The sequence below is a fragment of the Canis lupus genome, chromosome 9, assembly GCF_003254725.2.
Source record: "Canis lupus dingo isolate Sandy chromosome 9, ASM325472v2, whole genome shotgun sequence".
NCBI classification, from domain to species: domain Eukaryota; kingdom Metazoa; phylum Chordata; class Mammalia; order Carnivora; family Canidae; genus Canis; species Canis lupus.
In genome coordinates, this window is record NC_064251.1 from 53467489 (window position 1) to 53489354 (window position 21866).

At 42.0% G+C, this 21866-nt stretch overlaps 1 protein-coding gene across 6 annotated transcripts in view; it reads left to right on the forward strand.

Moving 5' to 3' along the window:
- The window catches only part of MED27 (mediator complex subunit 27), a 198910-nt gene that overhangs the window by 55281 nt on the left and 121763 nt on the right, over positions 1–21866 (forward strand). For all 6 annotated transcript variants that reach the window (XR_007413247.1, XR_003146997.3, XM_025475563.3 and 3 more), the window contains exon 3: positions 11362–11492. Coding sequence is in view for 4 of the 6 variants with exons in the window: in XM_025475563.3 (XP_025331348.1) it covers positions 11362–11492 (131 nt within the window). In the remaining 2 variants the exon portion in view is untranslated. The remainder of the gene's footprint in view (positions 1–11361; positions 11493–21866) is intronic.

Genomic DNA, 21866 nt, shown 5'->3' on the forward strand with positions numbered 1-21866 from the left:
ACCCGGGATTGAGTCCCACATCGGGCTCCCTGCATTGAAGCCTGCTTCTCCCTCTGCCTCTGCCATTCTCTCTCTCTCTCTCTCTCTCTCTCTCTCTCTCTGTGTCTCTCATGAATAAATAAATAAAATCTTTAAGAAATAATAAAAATAAAAGTCCTATAAAAGGTGTTTCAGAAAGTCTTCTGGACTGGCTCGAACAAGCTTCAACTCTTCTCAGCTGCATGCCAGGCACTTAGGGAAAGACAGCCTATTTATTTGCGAATCGTGGATGAAAACGAAACACTGGATGTCGCATCAGTTTCCTGTTCTTCTTTTCCTACCCCTGGTCCCAAAGAATGCTCCTTCCCACATCTGAGATCTTCTTCTGGATATGATTGGTGATAGATGTGTCGTTAACAGTCCTTCATGGACATTCCCAGCTGGGTGCTCCTGATCCCCATTTTGGTTGCTTGCTTTGTTCTTCATAGCAGAATTTGGAGAGTTTGAGTAGGGCTTCAAAAATCATGGGAGTAAGTTGCACATCAGAGCAAGGGTTCCAGATTTATGGTCCAGCCATCCTTATACACTCGCCTTCCCCAGATCCACCCAGAAATAGGCCTGTTTTTCACTGGTCTGTCTCCTCTAAGGTTAAGGTGGTGGTGGTGGTGGTGTTTTCGTCAGAAACAAGGCCTTCCAGTCACTGGTTCAATTACCCTTGATACTCAGTCTACTTGTTAATGGCCCAGAAACCTCAGCCTGTTAATAATACTCAAAATTAACCTTTATTGAATGTATATTTTGTGCCAGTCATTTTGCTCAGCACTTTCATATACTTAACTCTCACTAACTTTAAGACCCTGAGTGTGATTTTGCTCAGTGAAACCCCAGATTGCTTCTAGAGTAATCAAGTAGCATTGAGTAGTCTCATCATTATCCCCAGTAATACAAGAGAAAGAACAGAGCTTCCAGAAAGTTGAATAACTCACCTCCAGCCACACACTTAAGTGCAGGGGTGTGATTTATATCCAGACAGCTGACTACATATCTACATTCTTTGTTAGATTAACAATAGTAGAAATCATGCCTCGGTCACATTGATCAGTAGAAAATTCACTCTGGCCTGTTGTTCATTTTAAACCAAAAACATGTCCACTCTTAGTAGGTATGATTTATGTTTTTTTTAAATTCCAAACAAAAAAATCATAGCCTTATATTTATCATAGGAAAATCCTGCCACTTAGGCTGACATCTGCTTTGCTTTTTCTGATACTACTCATACTTTCAAGTATTTGTAGACAGTTCCAGCCAGAACTTAAACCAACAAAAAACCTTTAACAGTCCTATAAAGAAGGGAACCGGTCCTGGGAGTCTGGAGAAAAGACTTTGATCTTCCAGTGCTGAGTACTTTGTGGGTTGAGTCAGAAGTGCTCTATAGGGACGCCTGGCTGGCTCAGCGGTTGAGCATCTGCCTTCGGCCCAGGGCATGGTCCTGGAATCCCAGGATTGAGTCCCACATCGGGCTTCCTGCATGGAGCCTGCTTTTCTCGCTGCCTGTGTCTCTGCCATTCTCTCTCTCTCTCTCTCTGTGTGTGTCTCTCATGAATAAATAAATAAAATCTTTAAAAAAAAAAGTGTTCTATAACTTGATTGTTGAATGCATCAATGTTGTACCACCTTTGTGGGCATTTGGGTTGTGTGTAGATTAAAAAGAACAACTTCCAGAGTATATTAGAAGGAGTTTCCCAAGTAATCTTCTGAATTGCTTTTTATTTAGAGTGCTTACAATGTTTCCACAGGCCTCATATAGTCTTGGATTGTATTGAGAGTTTCATTTAGAGTCGGCTGAGAGGCACCATCAATGTCATGGGTTCATCTCGATTGTACAAGAATTGAGTTGGGTTTCCTTCTCTATACAGCTGCTCATTCGGAACAGCCTCTAGGGTGTGTTTTTCCCTTTTTTCCGTAACACTAGTTTATTATCTGACATGTTTAGAGTGGCAGTATTTGATTAAAAGATGATGATTCTAATCCATTTTGTGAAAACTCAGTCATTCTGGCATTGTTGGAGGAGTAGAATTTCTGGGTGTAGTCACATCTGGTCATCACAAGAATGGCCCTATTTGCTGGGCACTGTGCTTAAGGCTTTTGCATGTATCTTATCTCATTCCTACAACTGTTCCTCTACTACTTCCACTCCTGCTCTTTTCACTGAGTCCGACATGGTAGTTCTGGATCTTAGAACTACTCTCTACTTCCTCTTCTCCTTCCGAGTTTTCTCCACATTACCTTTCTCTCTTCCCTACTTCTTGCTTCATGCCCTAAGTAGGTCAGCCAGGGGTGGAGGGAAGTCTGACCCATCCCTCCCCAGTTGACAGTTGAAGGAAGGAAGCAGAGGAAGCTGTTGGGGGGCTACCTGGGACAGTAAGGGAAATGGTGCTGGGAGCAGAAATGGGCATGTACTGACATTGGCAGATAGTAGAGTTAAGCTCCAGCTAAATCTGAATGGACTGGAAGGCACATAGAAATAATTTTTACTGCCCAGAAGTTCATGATAATCTAATAATTTTATATTTATTGGATTGGTCATTTAAAAAAAATCATCTCCACTGGTTTCTTGACTGAAATCTATGCAGTGATAACTGGGCAGATGATGAATACTTAGCATTCAGTGTCTAGATTTGTGATCTACAGTGGTTTTCATTTTATTCATTTCTCTTTTGGGAACCCCCCGCCCCCTTTTTGGAAGGGAATAAGGAAGAGAAATACCTAGGGCTATATGTGTTATGTGAGAATATTCAGTTCTTTCCCTGTGCCTCCCCTATGAATGTTTTGGGAAGAATAAGGCATTTTGGTATGTCTGTAAATGTTTTGTGCCCATTAGGCCCCTAGCCTTGCACTGGGTTTCAACTAATACCAGGCATTGGACACCACAGGGAACCTTTTGCCCACCCCCCTCAGTAACTGCCTCAGTTGGAGACTTTTGGTGACTAGGGAAATGTTTGCACTTCATAAGTAATTTAAATTTCACCAGCATTGATTTTTACATGAGGAAGTCAAGTTCAGAACTGCATTTTCTTAAGAGAGGTATTTATAACATCATAGAATTTCAATGTTAGAAGGGGCCTTAGTTATAATCCTAGTCTCTTTTTTTAGACTTTCGTTCTAAGCCTTATGTGTGCATTTAGAGACTAGTATTCAGCATTTCTGGTGGAAGCAATACAGATAATTCGGGGATGTGTCATTCTTCTCTCTACTTCTGTCCTTAGTCATAACAGAGAGAGTCAAGCACACAAGTCTGTTTTTGTGAGTATGTAGTGTGTAAAGGGGTAATTGCTCTGGGCTGGTTCAAGCTTAGTTGGAGACAAGGACATGATGACCCATCCGCTGTGGTCTTTTTCCTCTAGCAGGAGCACAGGTGAACAAGATGACACCATGTTGTCCTTCTTTGGAGGGCATTGTTACTATGCTTTTATGATCCATTAGGATTCTCTCGTGACACATTGTCACATTTGCCTTGATTCTGTGTTTCCTGCCTGCATCTTCAGTGGTCAGGTGCGCCTCCAGCATGATCTTCCTTATGACCCTGTGCATTGCTCTCTAGGAATGCATGGGGCAGACAGGACGAGAGCCTAGTCTGAGGTACGAGGTGAGTTACAGAGACAGGGAGACAATGGATTCGGGTATACCCTCATCTGTCCTTTTTCCTTCATTGCTTTCTTTTGTCTTTTTATTCTCTTCCTTTACCGATAGTTCCCTTGCTGCAGGCCCTCCATTTTTAGCCACATTCACAGTTTGCTTCGTTAGTGAATCTGCTCAGATGGGTGAGTGATATCTCTTCCAGCTGATTGGCATCTCTGAAGTATGATAATATGCATACAGCTGTAGTGTAAATAGGAGCAGTTGTGGAGAAAGGCCTGTGAGTAAAGGTGCGAGTTCTGGGACGAGCACCATTCTAAGTGACACTAAACATTATAGAGATTTAAGAAAGTAAAAGGCTGCTACCCATCCTCTCTGTTTCTTTGACAGTTTCTGAAGTTTGGACAATTGAGGGTTCGTGTGCAGGAGAAAAGAAACCCAAATGGCATTTAGCATGTAGATGGTGCCACAGGTGGGCAGAAGCACAGCCCTGACTCAGGTCCTGCTGTCCTAGTAATTGAAAGGCCTGAAACCCAGCTTCCTAGTAGAGAACAAATAGGCAAATAAATTGGAAGCTTCCTTCTTATGGTTTATTGATGCTGTTTTGACCAAGTAAAAACATCATTTACCCATAAAGGCTCAAATCTAAGGTTGTTTTTCTTTCTTTCTTTCTTTTTTTTTATATATTGGCTATTTGAAAGAAGCGTTAGGAGATAAAAGGAGGAAAGAAGCTAATACCATTATCTAATATTTAGATAAAAACCCTAAGCAAAACAATTAGATTTATGGTATTTTTCTGTAGCTGTTTTCCTTGGCATGGCTAATAACAGCCAGGCTTGCTTGTTTCTCTCCTTAGGGTTATGTTCAGAAGAGGAATCAGAGCTTTATCGTAATACATGTTTTTTTTTCTCATTAGCTGGAAACAAAATATATTTCAATAATGAGGGGCAAAGGTCTTGCAACTCAAAGTGGCAATGTAATGTTCCTGGTTTTGCACAAATATTGGTTCTAGTTTAATGGTTTAGAAGAAATAGGGATTGCATGAGAGTCTCAGATTGACTCCCACCCCGACTCCACCCTGCCACATCTGCATATCCCACCTGTATCGGGTGTGACTTGATCCATGTGTCATATTGTCCTGATATCAGTGCCGTGAGCTCTGGAGTGTTCCATTGTATCTGAGAAGGATTTTCAACACACTCATACCAACCAGCGCTGTTTTGGTCAGGGATCTGCAGGGGAGGTGACACGACATGGCCAATGTCCTTTATTGTAGTTATGATGTATCACCCACATTCTCAAAGAGAACCCCTAAGTAAAAACAGATTATACATGTGCACTCACCCGGACAGGACAGTAAGAGAATTTATTAAAAAGATTAGCCAGTTGCCCCATCATAGAACAATAAATAGCAGAAATGCCAGGAAGGTTAAATGTGTAATTGCTGAGTCTAGAATTTAGATTTTTGGACAATATTGAGGTTTCTATGATTTCTTTATTTCTTTTCTCCACAGTTTTTAGCCATGAATGATATTAAAGCCTTAAAATGTTAAAATTTAGAACTTTCCTCAAACTCTCCACTTGAGACATGACTGGAATCAGAACGGAAGAACATGTGACATCTCATGCCTAAAAGAGGTCCAAGTGAAGGAAGCAAATAAGGCAGCAGATGCCAGTGATGCTAGCTAACATTGTGCTCCCTGAACACAGCCTCAGTTCCCTGTCTGGGAAGAGTCTGTGCTGTCTTGCTGCAGCAGAGGTAACAAATGTCAGGTCCTCCAGGTAGAAAGATGCAGCACACTTAACCACCCCACCCCCGCCAGCCCCTGGGACAAAGACAGGGGAGGTGGATCCTGAATGGCCTCCCTCCTTCTCGGGATATGTGTGGTTTTGGGCCAATGACTTCTGTAAGGCCCCAGTCTCCTCTCCTATAAAAAAGGGAGGGGGTGGTGGAGGTTGGTGTCTCCAAGGCCCTTCCCAGACATTAGAAATCTCTGATTTGAAGTCATCCGAGTGTAGTCCCTATAGATACCTTTTCCTGAACTCAAGCCTGAATATAGGTTTAGACATACCCACCATTTTTGGCAGTTAGAATAAGAGGAAGGAGGAGTTCCTTGTGGTTCTGCCATGACAGTGAGCCCCTACAAAGCAGTGTATTTGCTTCTGTAAGTGGCCAGCCTTAAGAGCACTTTCTGATGAGGCCATTCTGTTCTTTATGTTGGCTCCAGTGACAGGCCAGGTCAGCCCATAGCAGTTCCACTAACCTGCCAGTCCACTTAGCAGTTGACAAATTCATTAGCTTCTCCTGTATGCAGTACACTATCCTGGATACTGTTGCGAATACAGAGTAATCAATAACAAGGTCTGCACCCTCAAGAAATGTCTCCCCCGGTGGCCAGCTTAGCTTCATTCCTGGACCAAGAAATAACACAAGGCTGCCTTTCCTGGCTGCCAAGTTCCAGTGATGGGCAGGAGCTCTGTGTTCCGAGAAGAGAAACTGGCCTGGAGGTACTGGGGGAGGAGATGGGGCTCCACAGCCTCTTGATCTCTTCTTCCCCTCCCACAGCCCCTTGTCTAAGCCAGCCAGAATTTGTTTAACTTAGTTCTGTCTCACTCCTCACCCAAAGGCTTTAGTTACCGGAAGTACTGGGGTATCTTGCTAGTGTTCTTAGAAATTCACATGTAATTATATGTAAAGTGATTTTTAAAAATAAAGCAAACTATGCTTTAAGGTTAGGAGAACTTTTTTTTTTTTTTTTTAAACACCCTCCCTTCCCCCAAAAGAAACCTTTGGTGGATTTTTGAAAAGGAAATCATGATTTCTACAGTGGGGAGAATCAAACCTTGGTTGACCTGGCTTATAAATTTTGAGAATTTTGAATGTCAGGTTTTCTTAAAGTAGGATTCAGACCATATGGCATGGGTAGGATAATGTTGGGAATGAATAGATGCTGTGCCATGGACCCTAGGGAGGTTGTAGCATACGTTTCAGCTTTTAAGTACTAGACCTAATTGAATGCCACGGGCTTAATTAGTATATGAATGTGATAGGTATGATTATTTTTTTTTCTATTTGCTCCTCAAACTTCTGTCCATTGCAAAACATAGCCTCTATCTGTTTTGGAGCAGAGAGAAACATTCAGAACAATGTGGAAGACAGTAAGTCAAGTGGAGAGCTGACCAAAGGACATCGTAGCTCATCTGATTCTCTGAACCCAAGACATAAGGCAGAAACTTTGCATTTGAATCCTGTTTTTTATAATTTGTCTTAATCATATTTCCTTCCAGTATGTGTTTTATTTGTAATTTGAAACATATTAAAGCTAATTGAATCTAGGCCTCAGAAGTTTTCTGTAAAGAAATCGCTATCCAGGTGAAAAGGGTTGTAGAGCTTATTGCATGAAATTGTGGGGACATCATTTTTACCATTTTATGATGAAAACCAGATACCCATGTAACTCCTTTAGAAACCTAGAGGAATGAAACTTCAGAGCTAGAGGAGAAGATGTAATGCAGCTTTGTAGAGAGGGAAGTGAGATGTGTAAGATCACATGGTTCTTGTTAGTAGCAGAGTCTGGTAGCACATCTTCAAAGATGCTGGTTACAGAGGCTGTCAGCCTGCACAGGAGAGTTTACAAGGACCTTACATGGTAACCCTTGGCACTTTTGCATGTTTAATACTACTAAAACAGTGTTACTTTTTAAATTTTTTTAAAAGATTTTATTTCATTTATTTGAGAGTAAGCAAGCATGAGCGGGGGTGGGGGGGTGGGGGGTGGGGCAGAGGGAGAAACAGGCTCCCCACTGAGCAGCGAGCCCCGACATTGTGGGGCGCTATCCCAGGACCCCCAGGATCATGACCTGATCCCAGGGCAGACACTTAACTGACAGAGCCACCCAGGTGCCCCAAGACAGTGTTACTTTAAAGAAAATATGCAGTATATCTAAGCTTTCCTAATTCTAAGAGGTGTTTTCCCTAACTGGTTATGAGTTGCTGAAATTTTCCCCATTATAGAGGTAATTAGTAGGTGTAATTGATTAGACAAGGCTTCAGGTTGAGAACTGACCGAAAAGTCCTAGATCAATTATAGAAAATAGGAAGTTGACAGTAATAGCAAAATTGCAGCTGAGAGAAATGCCCTCCAAATCCAAACAACATCGAAATAGCTATTAGCACCGAGTGGTAGTTTACTAGTAAATACATGCTTGCCACACCAACATTCCCATTCCCCACAGGTGTGTGATGCACAAGTTAAAAGAATAGATTATTTTCTTTCTTGCCGTCTTTCGCTTTATTCTTGCTAGTTAGTGGAGAAATGATCTTGGGTAGAAAAATCGCATTAGAACTTTGGTAAGTTGCTTTTTGAAATAGAGTTGTTTCCATGCCACAGACATTTGGAGCAAAGTATGTTTATTGAAATACATTTTTATAGAAAATATTACGGAACCTGTAATTGAAAACTTATGGCAGCATTTCGGGGAGTGATATGTTCTTAATGTTAATTTGTGGATTCGCTCTGAACTCCCTTCTGCTGTTTTAGAACCATTGGCTGAGTGAACGTTTTCCAAGAGTCTTTTCAGATCTAAACTGTGTTTCATGGAATCGAGTATTTGGTGCTTAAATAATGTATAAATCCAGTTGGACAGGATCTGCCTGTCAGTTTTATTAACTTTGACCTTTTTTCCCATTATAAAGATGGTTCGGTAAATATTTAATGGGCCCCTTATAGATCTTGACAGTTGGAGCTGTGTTCCTGGAAACTGGGATACGTATATATGATCAACCAATGTCGCTTAATCACTATGAGTCAGCTTTGGAGGGCAGATATTGTTTTTTGGGAGAGAGGAGTCCTTCCCTCTCCGTGTACTCTTAGAGGTGCAGTGTATGTTGAGACTGCCCAAGATGGTAGAAGTTTTAACGGAACCCTTTAATAGACAGCCCCTCGCACGCATTTCTGCTCTTTGGGGTTTTTTGTTTGAGCAAATGATCAAAATGATGCCAGGTACGCAAAATCACCCTGCCACTCTGCATAGTTAGCAGGACTCTTCCACTCAAAGAGTCAGCAGGGCCAGAATGGCTGAGCTTGCATGGACCCTAATAAGATACAAAGAAGAAGGAGAGCCAAAAGGAGAGACGATTCCTTGAGCCAGGAGGGGACCCCTGCCAAGCTGTCTTTCCCTTTAATTCCATAAAGCCCCATGCATATTGCACTCATTGCAAATTCTGGTGGGGAAGATCGAAACCCAAGTCGCTGACATTTTGAAACATTGTCTTTCAAACTTGTACTGTCCCTTGCTTACATTGATTTCCCATTTAAGAAATCTGTAGGAGAAAAACAAATTTGAGCAAAATTCATTGGTCTAAGATGAGTTGTTTAAAGCCAAATTATGCCCCCCCTTTCCACCCTGAGAAGAGGTCCATTTTTATTATGAATGTGATACATCTTTGTCTTGTATTGTGCAGCCATAAGGCTCCCACAGCAAATTGACCAAGTAAATCAAGAGCCTGTTAAAAAGCAATATGGATGCTCCAAACACAGACATTTCGGTCTTACTGGGTCACTGGAGATCTTCATTTTTATGGCCACTTTCAAGAAGTAGATCATTTCAGTTGGTTCTGTTTTCTTGCACTTTGTATTTGTATGCAGGCCACTGGCTTTAAGTGAGGCCATTTATTTTTTCAAAACATTATTACCCTTTGCGTGCATGGCCCAGTCCCTTTGATATGGTGGTCACCAGTTTCATTACCATGAACTGTAATGTAGCTGACTCTGCAAAGGAAATCTATGCCTTGGAAGAGCATTTTGAAAAGAAATTGATTCAGAGCTTCAGAGTGAATTACTATTTGTATGTTTAGTTAATTCTAAATAAATGTTTGAAGGACCTTGCCTAATTTGAGAAGGGAAGGAGAAACATATTGGATGTTATAAATGGTCTCAATCCAGATTCTTAGCTTGGCATTTTCATATTTGAATGTTTTATTTACATCTGTTCAGAATTGGGATACCTTTCAAGGATAATTTTACTATTGAGAAATTGATGACAACTCTTAAGATCTAAAATACAAAAGTATGGGATTAAAAAAGGAAGATAGCAGTCATTGTCAGATGTCAGATTGGATATAACCTTCACTTGGCAAAGAGTAAGAAAGATGAGTTATATTTTAAAACAAAAGATCCTGAATGGTAGCAGTTATGAGGGGAGGGCAGGCTGACTGCAGTGGGACACAAGGGGACTTTCTGCAGTGATGGACATTATCTGTACCTTGATTGGGGTGGCAGTTTCACAGTTATCATAAGTCATCAAATTATACACTTAAAATGTGTGCCTTTGATTTTATGTAAATTGTAACTCAAATGAGGCGGATTTTTTTTTATTGTTAAGTCCTGTTGGATTTAGAATTAGGCAGTGTTACTTCTCTTTCCCAATAGCGAAATGGAGGTCTAGAGAAGTAAAATGATGTGTCCTGAGTAACTTTGAAGCTCGGCAGTTTGTCTAGAACAAAGCAAAGGATGCAGGCCTAGAGCTCACTTGAGAGTATTTTGGTCCTTCCCTGGACTGTATTGTTCCAGCTACGTATGTATAGAGTGTAATGAACTTTTCCATCCAGTTCTCTTCAGTGAGCCTATATCCATTTGTATGTTTTGTTGTAAGATATACTCAGGAGCTTATTCTTTTTTTTTTTTTTTTATAGGAGCTTATTCTTAAGATACTTGTATCTTCAGCACTGAAGACAATGGCCCAGTGGTTCCAAATGTTGAGGCTCTCAACACAGTGTGTTTCATATGTTTACGATAGACCATATCATGCTCCAAGTTAATGCAGTAGACTACCCAGTTATGTGGTTTTTATTATAAGCAAGAGTTCCCAGAACTAATACTAATGAAAGTAATGAAAAATATGGGATGCCCGGGTGGCTCAGCGGTTGGGCACCTGCCCCTGGCTCAGGGCATGATCCGCGGTCTCGGGATCGAGTCCCACATCAGGCTCCCTGCTTGGAGCCTGCTTCTCCCTCTGCCTACGTCTCTGCCTCTCTCTCTGTGTCTTTCATGAATAAATAAATAAAATCTAAAAAAAAAAAAAGAAAGAAAGTAGTGAAAAATAAAGAAGGAAGTAAAAATTACTTAAGTTCTGCTACTTAGGAATATACTGTTAACATTTTAATTTTTTTAAGATTTTATTTATTTTAGAGAGAGAGGGAGAGAGACAGCACAAATGGGAGGGGTAAGGGGGAGAGAAAGAGAGAGAGAGAGGATCCCAAGCAGATACCCTGCTGAGTGTGGAGTCAATGTGAGCCTTGATCTCATGACCCTGAAAATCAGCTGAGCCAAAATCAAGATTCACATACTTAACCCACTAAGCCACCCAGATACCCCTATTACTGTTAACATTTTAGAGACTGTCTTTTTAAGTGTCTCTCCATTTATAATGTAACCTGGTTTGTTTTTTATTCAACAAAATGATGTCATAAATTTCTTTCCACATCTTAACCAAGTTCCCAGTTATTGCTGGGCATTAGGTTGTCCCTGGTTCATCATTATGTAATGCTGTGATGAACAACCTTGTCCACGCTGCTTTTCCTATTACAAATACATTCCTTAAAGCAAAATGTTAGCTGCTGCATTTGCAGTGATTTAAAATGTTCTAAGGGGGTAAGATATATCAAGTATTGATAGTTTTATATCCCTTGGCCTGTGTTTACTAAATGGTATTTTTCTTCCCCTTTTGTTTTGTTTCTCTGTGCAGTTGCAGTACCATGCAGGTTTGGCGTCTGGCCTTTTGAATCAACAGTCCTTGAAACGTTCTGCTAACCAGATGGGAGTATCTGCTAAACGTAGACCGAAGGCTCAGCCCACGACTCTTGTCTTACCACCTCAGTGAGTAATGGGTTTGAAACAATTATTTTGTCCTGGGGAAACTCTCCTTGGTGCTTATTTTTGGCTAATGGAAAGTTATTTTTTTGTGAAATTGTTCTTTCTTTTGGAAAGGTATCTGCTAAGATTAGAAACCCAGCATGCAGGTAACATATTTTGCATAGATCTTAAGTGAAGTAGTTATGATGTGGTTCATAATTGACATATTTTGTTTGTGACTTTTCCACCCAGGATTTAAAGATACCATAGCTTTTTCTTTATTTCCTTGTCACATCCCCAAAGTTGGCAGAGCATAAATACAATTGTCCTTATTTAACCGAAGAGACAGTGGAGGAGCCCATTTTGATAATCTGTAGGCCACCTAGAGAATCCGGGGAGCAGGGATTAGAGTCGTGCTAGGCTCACTTACTCTTTTAAACTCAGAAACTATGAGCCCTCTTTTTTCCTAGTAGAAGAGAAAAGAAATACTGTAAGGTTCAGAAATGTTACAGCTTGGTGATTGTTTTCACGTGTGCACACCACCACATAGCTCCATCCAGATTAGAACACGTGGCCACTGCTTCCAGAATCTCAGGAGGGCTCCTCCCCATGTTCCCAGTCTGTACGTGCTGCCTCCCGACCCAGGTTTAGCAGTGTTCCACTTTCTTTGAATGATTAATTTTACCTGTTCTTTAACTTCATATAAATGGAATCACACAATCTTTTGTCATCAGCTCTTTTTCACTCAGCATAATGTCTGTTATATTCATCCACGTTGTTTATTCTGTTTTGTTGCTGTGTAATACTCTTTTGAATATGCCACAAGTGAGTCATCCATTTATCTGTTTGGTTATTTTGTGCTCGAAGCCCTGGTAGATGAAGGCCAAGGCTCACTCCATGTGGAATCAGAAATGTGAACACACCAGTCTTTGCTGATAGCTACTTTGTGAGTGTGCACGCTCCCCTGAGAGAGGCAGTACTCCCAAACGGCTTGGCTGGGACTTTAAGCACATTCCCTAGACTGGCCTGCCCTCTTGTTGTACCCTCTTTTGGTTCCATCCTCAGTTACAAACTACAGTTCACACCTTAAACAAAGCAGGGGTCACGGGCACAGTGGAAGATCTATGTATAACTCTTGGTGCCCTCCAAACTTAACTACTAATAGTCTAATAGTGACTGGAAGCCTAGAGATAAAATAATTGCTTAACATATATTTTATATATTAAATGTTTTTATACTCTTTTCTTACAGTAAATTAGCCTAGAAAAAAGAAAATGTTATTAGGAAAATTATAAGGAAGAGAAAATACATTTACAGTACTGTACTGAAAAAAAAAAGTCATGTATAAGTGGACCCATGCACCTCCAAACTCTGTTGTTCAAGGATTAGCTATACTTTTTAAAAATTCCAGTCCAGAAGAGTGTTTCCAGGTGAGACTCAATTGTTTGCCTTTATGCAAAATCCCATTTATTTTCTCTTTTATTAGCACATATTGTACCTACTGTCTGCCAGGCACTGTCCTAGGCTGTGGGGATACACTCATGAGCAACACAGATGTGGTCCCATTTTGCTGAAGTTTTTGTTTGCTGGGGGATTTAAAAGACTTAAAAAGCACCCCTAAACAAATTAACAAATTAATATAATAATTTCTGGTTATGATTAGTGCTTAGAAAGGAACATATAGGGTGGTAAGAGATGGGGTTGGGGAAACTGCATAAATTGGGTAGTTCAAGAAGGCCTCTCCAAGGAGGTGACGTTAGGTGGAGAGAGGCCAGTGGAGGGAGAGCTGGGAGGTCCCAGGGGGTGTCTCTGGGGATCTTTCCCCTCGCCGCTGGATACTTGCACCACCATTTCTTTGATTTTTCAGGTTTTCTTCACGATTAACATTTGCTTCCAGGATAAGATGAACATAACCAGTTGGCCTTCACAAGTTATTTTCTGCCTGGTGGATGCACAGGTGTACTTTTTTCAGGCACTTTGAGTGATGCAAGGCTGAGAGTTTTCACTCTTTGGTAGGAAACTTCTGAAGGAACAGTGTCTGTTGTATCCCATATGTTGGTTTGGTGATCCTGCAGATCTCCAACTTTCAGCTCTCCAAAGTCTAATGGGCCTTGTAACTTGTCATTTTCCCTGCGTGTATTGTCTACTGAGGTAAGATGTTTGGTGAGAAGTGAAAGACTTTCTAATGGTCCCATAAGACTGGAGCCAAAAAGTGTTTGTTACTAGCTCTCTCTTGACAAAAGTCAGCTCTTAGTCCATCTGTTCGCCATTTGTTCATTTGCATTGGCTTGAAACCTGTTTACAGGTGACATGCTATTATGAGGACACTTAGAAACTATTTTAAGCACCGAGGCAATCAACAGACTCTGTTCTTGTGCCAAAAAAGGGGAGGTGTTCACAACTGTCATTATAAATTTATAATAAATCACTCAAAATACTTAGTTTCAAAGAGAAAAGTGGTTACCATGTCCTAAGAATACAACATCGAAATGATTTCCTATACTTAGCCTGTTTCCTGTGAAAATTGACTGCTGCCTTTTCACATCATTGAGCCTTTAGGGTTCACGCTGCCCTGGATCCCTTCAGAGACCTGTCCAGTAGGCAGGATCTATATAGCTAAAGGGCATTCAGGGCGCTTTTATGGAGCACCTACTACGTGATACTTACTTTGTTAGAGTCAGGAATAGAAATACCACTAAGACATAGCTGCTAAACTCTGAATCATAAAAAAAATTTTCAATTAAAATATAGGTCACTAGTAATATATACTTTTTGCAGACTGTGAACAAACCAAAGATGACAAAAAAGGAAAACATAGTAATACTGTCACACTGAGAAAGTTATTGCTAAGGTTTTGGTGGATATTATTCTCTACCCTCTCTGCGTATATAATGTTTAAAAACAAGAAGGAACCTCCAAAAAGGACTGTATTGTAAAGTATCACATCTCAATATTTATTGAATGTAGTTTTTAGACTTGAAGGTAGTGTGATTTTATCTATGGAACATTTAAATTTGCACATTAATCAGCTCTGTTATAGTTGTGTTCTGTAGAACACTGCTAATTACAAAATCTTTATTACAGGCATGACATGACCATAAACTAACTTTGTCATTAAGGAAATCCCTTATAAAACAACACCCAAACCCTCTAGGAATGCTGCATTAGTCATCTTGTGCTGCGTAACAGATCGCCCTAAAACATGGTGGTTTACAACAGTAAACATAATTTCTTACATTTGCCATGGATCAGGAATCTGAGAGTAGCTTGGCTGGGTGGTTTTGGCTCATTCTCTCATAAAATTGCAGTCAGGTATCAGCCAGAAATGCATCATCTGAAGGTTGGACTGAGGTTTGAAGGTCTTGTCCAGGGCGGCTCGTTCACATGGCAGGCAGGCAGGCAAGCCCCACAGGAGGCTTGAGTACCCTTATGACCTGGTGGGGACTTCTCCCAGACAAGCCATCTAAGAGAGTGAGAGCCAGGCAGAGCTGGTCCGTTTTATGACCTTAGCCTCCAGGGACAGAGCATCTGTTCCACCCCATCCTGTTGGTGAGAAGTGAGTCACTAAGTCTGACTGATGCTCCAGGGGAGGGGACAAGGCTTTCCCTTTTGAAGGAAGGATTGTCAGAGAATTAGTGGCTGTTATTTTGAAGCCATCACTCTTGCCGATGAGGAGAGTCATCACATAGAGGGAAGAATGGCTGAACCCATAAGCCCCATGTACTTAGTTATTCAGCAAATATTTACTCAGGGCCAACAAGTGTTTGGTTCTGTGCACTGTACTGGGGATTTGGAGAAGAATAAGATAGAATTTTGACTTTCTGGAAGCTCTGAGCAGAAACAGAGGAACAAACAAGTAGCAAGAATCCTAGTAATGTGTGCCAAGTCCTAATGGCATGATCCTGAAGTCCTGGAGAAGGCCCATGGGCAGGGTGCTGAGGAGGGACCCTCCACTTAGGGAGGCTTACCCAAACTTACCCTGAATTTGTCACTGCCAGGTGAAGAATGGAGGCTTTACTTTAGTAAGAGAGCTCAATGCTTTCTTACATAGGCTTATAGGATTCTAAGGAAAGAGTTTCCTCCAGTGGAGGACCAGGGCTGGGCTCCATACTCACCTTGTTGATACAGTGACAGATGGGTTTCTGTATTGGCTTGTGTCAGCATTTGGATGGCAGTAAGACTATTGCAACAAAACCAATGGCTCTGCCTAAGTGTGCTGAGACCACAGGCATGGCAAGAATGCAGGAGATTTGTACAGTGTGTTTGTTTTCAAAATGCAGTTGGCTTTAACAGTAGTGGTCTTTGAAGATTCTGATTTTCCCTTGAGTTCCCATAGGATTAGTGATTCGTGGGATTAATGATTCATATCTTTCTCCTCCAAAGAAGCTTGTAAGGAGACAAAGATGTTCATGATGAAAGATCTTTTATCACGCGTTAGCATTCAGAGGGCACTGACAAAGCGACCTCACTTCTGTGATGCCCGAATGTTCATGTTGAGTCCATTGCAGAAAAGGCCCTGTCATTTTCAGAAAGGAGTTGTGTCCCTTCTTCCTGTGTAAATGTTATCAGGCTTTTGACCCTTGTAATATTAAGATCAGCTGAGAGTGGCTGTCTTACTTGGTTGATCTATAAGTTACATATTGAGGTATCTGTGTATTTAATAGGTGTCAGGATGTGGCCATGTTTACTTGTGCTCTCTTAGTGGTCTCAACTTCATGACACATTGTTCAGTGCGCTTTTGTGGTAACATGGGATACAGGTTTTAATCCACATCTGCAAGCCGAATGGCCTGGCACACCTGGTGGTGGCCTAATGAAGTGCTGGCTCTCAGTGACAGGGAGGCAAGAGAATAGTTACGTGTTCTTATTTTGCACATCAAGATGATCGATCTCACTTAGATTCGAGGGGAGAAATTGTTCTACACAAAGGTTATTTTTAAAAGTATTACCCAGTTCCCTAGAAGTTGTGTAGACCAGCGGTTTCTTTTGTGTCACATTATCCTTCGTGAAAAGGTCCAACCTGCTAAATTAAGGGCACTTTTCATAGGGTACCTTTCCTCTAGTCACTTGGGAGGCACTGCGTCCATGCTCCCAGCCAGGGACAGCCCTTCCTCTTGCCCACTAGGTCCACGCTGTCAGCTACTCCAAGCCCTTTATCAACTTCTCTCCTTTCTGTCCCACACCATCAGGATTTCCCTGTCTCGGGTTTATTCATGGGAGTACACAAACCCGCTTACCCAAACCCGCCTCCTATGGGAATACCTGGTTTATAATCCACATCTTACAGCTCCCGCCTCCTCTCTCCTCTTGACAGTGGAACTCCTGGAAAGAGTTGACCAAATAGTTCTCTCCAATTTCTCCATCAGGCCACCACCGTCCTAATTTCTATACCTATACCCTAGTCTTACCTTTTCTAGAACTCCACATAAATGGAGTCATGTGGAACATGTTTTCTTTTGCTCAGAGTGATGTTTTGATGATTCATTTATGTTGTGTCAGTGGTTCATTCCATTTTATTGCTGATTGGTGTTCCTTACTGTTCATTGGCATCTTCCAGTACCATCTCCTCAACATGTTGCATCTGTTTCAGTATTAACTCCTACCTTTCAGAGCGCAGGGAGTCTTCATACCCCTGGTCTTAGATGACCTGCCTCAGGTTTGAGTAACAAAAGCAACACAAAAACAGCATGCAGGGACAAATGTTGCTGGAAAGAAATTCAGGAGATAGCAGGGATAATGACACGGCATGTACACCTAGGGGTGCAAGTGTTTGAACAACAGATTGCCTTTGGTAGGGCCTCTAATTTGGCTATGGGAATTTATCGGATAGAGGCTCATTTTCTGCCCCCACTTAGTACACTAATTCCCAGAAATATCATCAACTTGAGATTACACACGGTGCTTATACACATGATTGAATTCTTTCCAGGGTGTGTGGTAAATGCTGCTCCTGTTCTTGAAAGGCAGAGGCTGTGTTGTCTTTTGCTTAATGTGAAACTGACAGGAATCACGGAGAGCAGAGCAGTGGCATAAATCTCTCCTTGGCGATAGTGATGAAGGAGGGTGGGAGCTTCTTGTGGTCATTGATGTTTAAACTGAGCAAGGTGAATGTTTGCCAGGGTGAAGTGCAGTAAACCCAGAGCCTCTTCCTGTAGCTTCTTGGCCATTGTGTCATTATCTTTTCTGTTGCTGATTTTCAAGACTTTTTTTTTTAACATGTTTTTTTCCCTCAGCCACACAGATAATGAAGCTCTGGGTTTCTGTAGTTGCTTGTGCCGTTACGAAAATCTTGATGTAGATGTTTGAGTCATGACTATGGATGTGATTCCTTTCAGGGATCTGATTTTCTTCCTGATTACTTCCACTTTGGTTCGCCTCATGAGGATCTTGATATTTTGTTGAGGGCAGAATTTGGTTAATATGTTGATATTAAATTCTTCAACATAAACAAAGATGGGAGCCCTGAGCAAGAATATTTGGCATCTCTTCTTACTGGAGTTTAGTTTGCCTCTGAGCGGACCAACAGTTAGTAAACCACGAGCGAGGAGCACACTGGTTCATTGCCATGAGCTTTAGAAACGCACAGCATTGTGTTCTGAACTCCTTTCTCCAGGGATGCTCATTCCGCAGGCTGACTCTTCCTGAGCTTGGGCGGGTGAGCAGAGCAAGTGTGCTGCCTGTATGGAGTATCCCTGAAAGGAGGTAGAGAACTTGGCGGTTGTGAATTTCCCGAGTTTTGGAAAAGTCATCAAAACTTGGGTAGGAACTCACTAAATCCTTCTTTCCCCTACCGGCACGTATTAAGTAACAATATTCATTAAATACCACTGAGAGGCTGTGTAATAAAGAAATAATCCCAGGCCTTGGTGGCTGTAACTCTCCAGAAGAGTTGAAATTGAGAATATAATTAAAGATTAAAACATTGTTTGCATTCTAGAACATGGAGAAATCTTTGTCTCCATTGCGGGACCATATTAATAAGGAAGAGATCAGTTTCCAATAACCAGCCTGGCAGAAGCTCATTTATTCACGTCAGTCGTGTCGAAGCCCTCTGACTCAGTGCTGCTTTTGCCTTTTCCCTACAAGCCTGGTGCCGCCTCAGGAACGGTGAGAGGTCCTGGCCCCATCCCAGAAAAATATACCTACATCTCTCCGGGGGTCTTGAGCTTGGACAGGAATATGTATACAGGAGGGGTTACCGGCACAGGGATCTTCGCTCCCATAATTCGTTGTCTCCCCCTGTTTGGTCCACAGTTATTTTCAGTGTCTTACTTATAGTTTTCCATATGAAGGTTAAAAGGCTGGTGGAAATGAGTGTGTCTGCCTCTTGTAAGCTTTTGTAATTGTGACTAGGAAACTGGGGAGAACACGGCAGGCCAGCTGGACAGTGATGAAGAGAAGCCCCCTGTGGCCCAAGCTCCATGGAGCCAGCCTGCCCTGCTGGCCTCAGAGTCCAGGCCTTACCCAATTGCATTATAAAAGTTTAACTGCCCAAGCACCATTTCATTTGCTCCCTCTGCTTTCTTGTTGCTGTTCACATTTGTTTTCCATTTGCCTTGAAATAGAATCAAAAGGCATTTTGAGGCCAGTGGTGTAGAGCCGTCCTCCTATGTGTCTGCACAGTTGCCTTGTTCGCCTCGCTCTCCTCGCACTCCTCGCTCTTCAGAGTCTCTCATTTAGGGGCTCAGAGGAGACACCCTCAGAAATAGTCCTTGCAGTGTCCTTTCTCACGTGTGCTTATGGGCTCCTGCTGTTGGCAGGTAGAGAAGGGAAGTGTGTCTGTCAGTATGTCACTGACGGGGGACAGAAAAATGGGATCCAGTGACTGGGTAGGAAGAAACCTTCAGCTCAGAACTGCTGTGACATTTGACTTTGTGGCTCTTCCATGGCATTTGCCACTCATTGTCTGCCATGTGTTTTGGTTAGACTGGAAACTCCTTGGGAGCCAGGGCTCCCTCCCCTTTCCTGCTTGGGCTTGTCTCAGGCACTGAGGGCTGAACAAACCAGTCCTACAAGCTAGTGCTCCTCAGGGCTACCCCCCCCCCACCCCCACTGCTGGCTGATAAGGCTGAGAGCATCTTTCTACAAGATGTTTACTGCTCATGGTACTTAGTAAATTGGAAGTGTAAAGCTTGGGTATTTAAAAGGCTGGGAACCAGGTGCCATTTGGACCGACAGAAATATCTTGGCCGGGAGTGGGGGGAGGATTTGGAGGTGCTGATCTGGCCCTGCTGAGTGAGGATGGATAAGATTGGCTCCGGAGGCTCGGGCAGCAAGCAGGATCTGAAAGCCAGGCAGAGGCCTTGCAGCATGTGTCCGCAGGGAGTGGAGGGACCTGGGGGCTCATGAGCAGGGGCCGGTGTGTGGAAGGTGGTATATTAGGAAGATTAATCAAGTAGCAGAATGCAGATAAATATGGTAGTCTTTTGTAGCTGTTTAAAAGATAATTGGTTCATGTTACTTATCTTTTATCCCCTCTCTTCGGGCAGGAGAAAAATCTCTGGGAGAAATAAACGAGGAATCCCTCATAAATATTAATGTAAAAATCTGTCTATGGAGAATAAATATAGGGACATTTTGTTTTAAATGCTCCCTGTCGCTGTGCTTCATTAGCATATATGTTGTAAAAGATCCTTCTCTCCCCTTGAGAGAACCATATTTAGTTCTACTAATAGCCATGCACTGAAATCTGTACCATGTCAGGATTGTCATCCTTTTGATGGACAGAACTACTTTGCTGTCTTGGTTTAGCCAGAGGGTTCCCATACTCAGAAGTGTTGGCCTGTGGCAGGAAGCCAGTAGGAAGTCCTGGATCCTGTCTTATTAGCTAGACCCTCCGTCTGGGCCTTTGCTTTATGCTGTCTGGTCCCCTCCTGTGTCTGTATGTACGTACATGTGTATGTACAAGTGCACGTGCGTTTGTGTGAGTGTGTATGTTTATACTTTTTATATTATAAGCATTGACCAAACACTTTCTATGGGCTGGGTGTTCATTTGATCAGGCTACAACTCTGAAAGTGCAGAAGTCATGCTGTCCATAAACAGGAGAAACAAAGTGAGTTCTGTTTGAAGCATGTTAAGTTGGAGGAACTCATAGGTCTTGAGTGAAATGATATGAGGGACTTGTGTCTCCATTCCCCCCTTTCTCAGAAAGGGAATGGGGATGGGGGTGAGGAGAACATGATAAAACTAGCTACCAATCTTTGAAACTGGGGGAAGAGAATATAATACTGTTGATGAGTTCATTATACTGTTTTATCTACTTTTATATGTATTCGAACATTTTCACAATGAATGATTTTAAAATATACATCTGCAACTTGCATTGTTGTTGGAGAAATAGTTTTGGTAATCTGTTCCTTAGGGGTGGTAGGAGAAGTCTCAAGAGTGGATAGAATCTGCCCGGGATTGAGGAGGGAATCCGGGTGGAGGTCGGTTGGGGAGGAGCCAGGGAGGAGCCCTTCCACCCCATCCTCCCTGTCTGTCTTGGTGGCACTTCAGCCCCTTACTGCCTGGTTCTAGTCCTGGCCTCACTCTCAGCTCCTCTGTCTGTGTTTATCTCAGACCTAGTGTGACATAAACTAGAATTTAAGTCTCAGTGTCTTCCACAGATACTGAATCAAAGAGAAATTGTATAAAATAGAAAACTATAATAAAGAACTTGGCCATTAAGCACCCAGTCAAATGTGGCAGCCTACAGCATCAGTTTGAAAATTATATTTCGTTGTATCCGCTAATTGCATTTCTCCTTTCCAAGGTGATTTTTTTCCAGGAAGACAGCTGTCTAGTGTGGTTATGACATCACTCTGACCATTACTGGTGAAGGAAGAGAAGAAATGGGTGGTTGTGTAGTACAGCTCATCACATATAAGCTGGATCTTTTTTTTCCCTCTTTGGATTTTTAAAATCCATTTTTGCCTAACAAAGAGCCAGAGTCTCAGGATTGGTAATATTTCGTACTATGTCACTCCCATCTAATGTGCTTTTGGGAACTGAAACTGTTTTTCTTTGTGTGTGTGTGTGTGTGTGTGTGTGTTTTAAGTCTTTCTGTTCTTTCTTAATAGAAAGTCATTTTGGTGGTCTCTTTTTCGTTGTCTCTCTCTGCCATGTAGGCTATTAGTAGCCCATAGATTTTGGTCCAGAAAGTCTCTATTTAGGGTTATAAGTGATCAAGAAGCCGTGAGCCAGATTCTCTGTTCACCTATGCTGAAATCTGTTTTATGAGCTCTAACAAGTACAGTGACCTCAGTAAGCTGAGAACAGGCTTGAGTAGGAAATGGCTTTGTCTCTTAGCTTGAGGCTCGTAGGGCAGGGTGGACTTTGATCTGGTGACACTAGTCCCTCTGATAGTCCTCATTCAGGAATTTTTAATAAGAAAATGTGAAAAAAAAAAAACTGT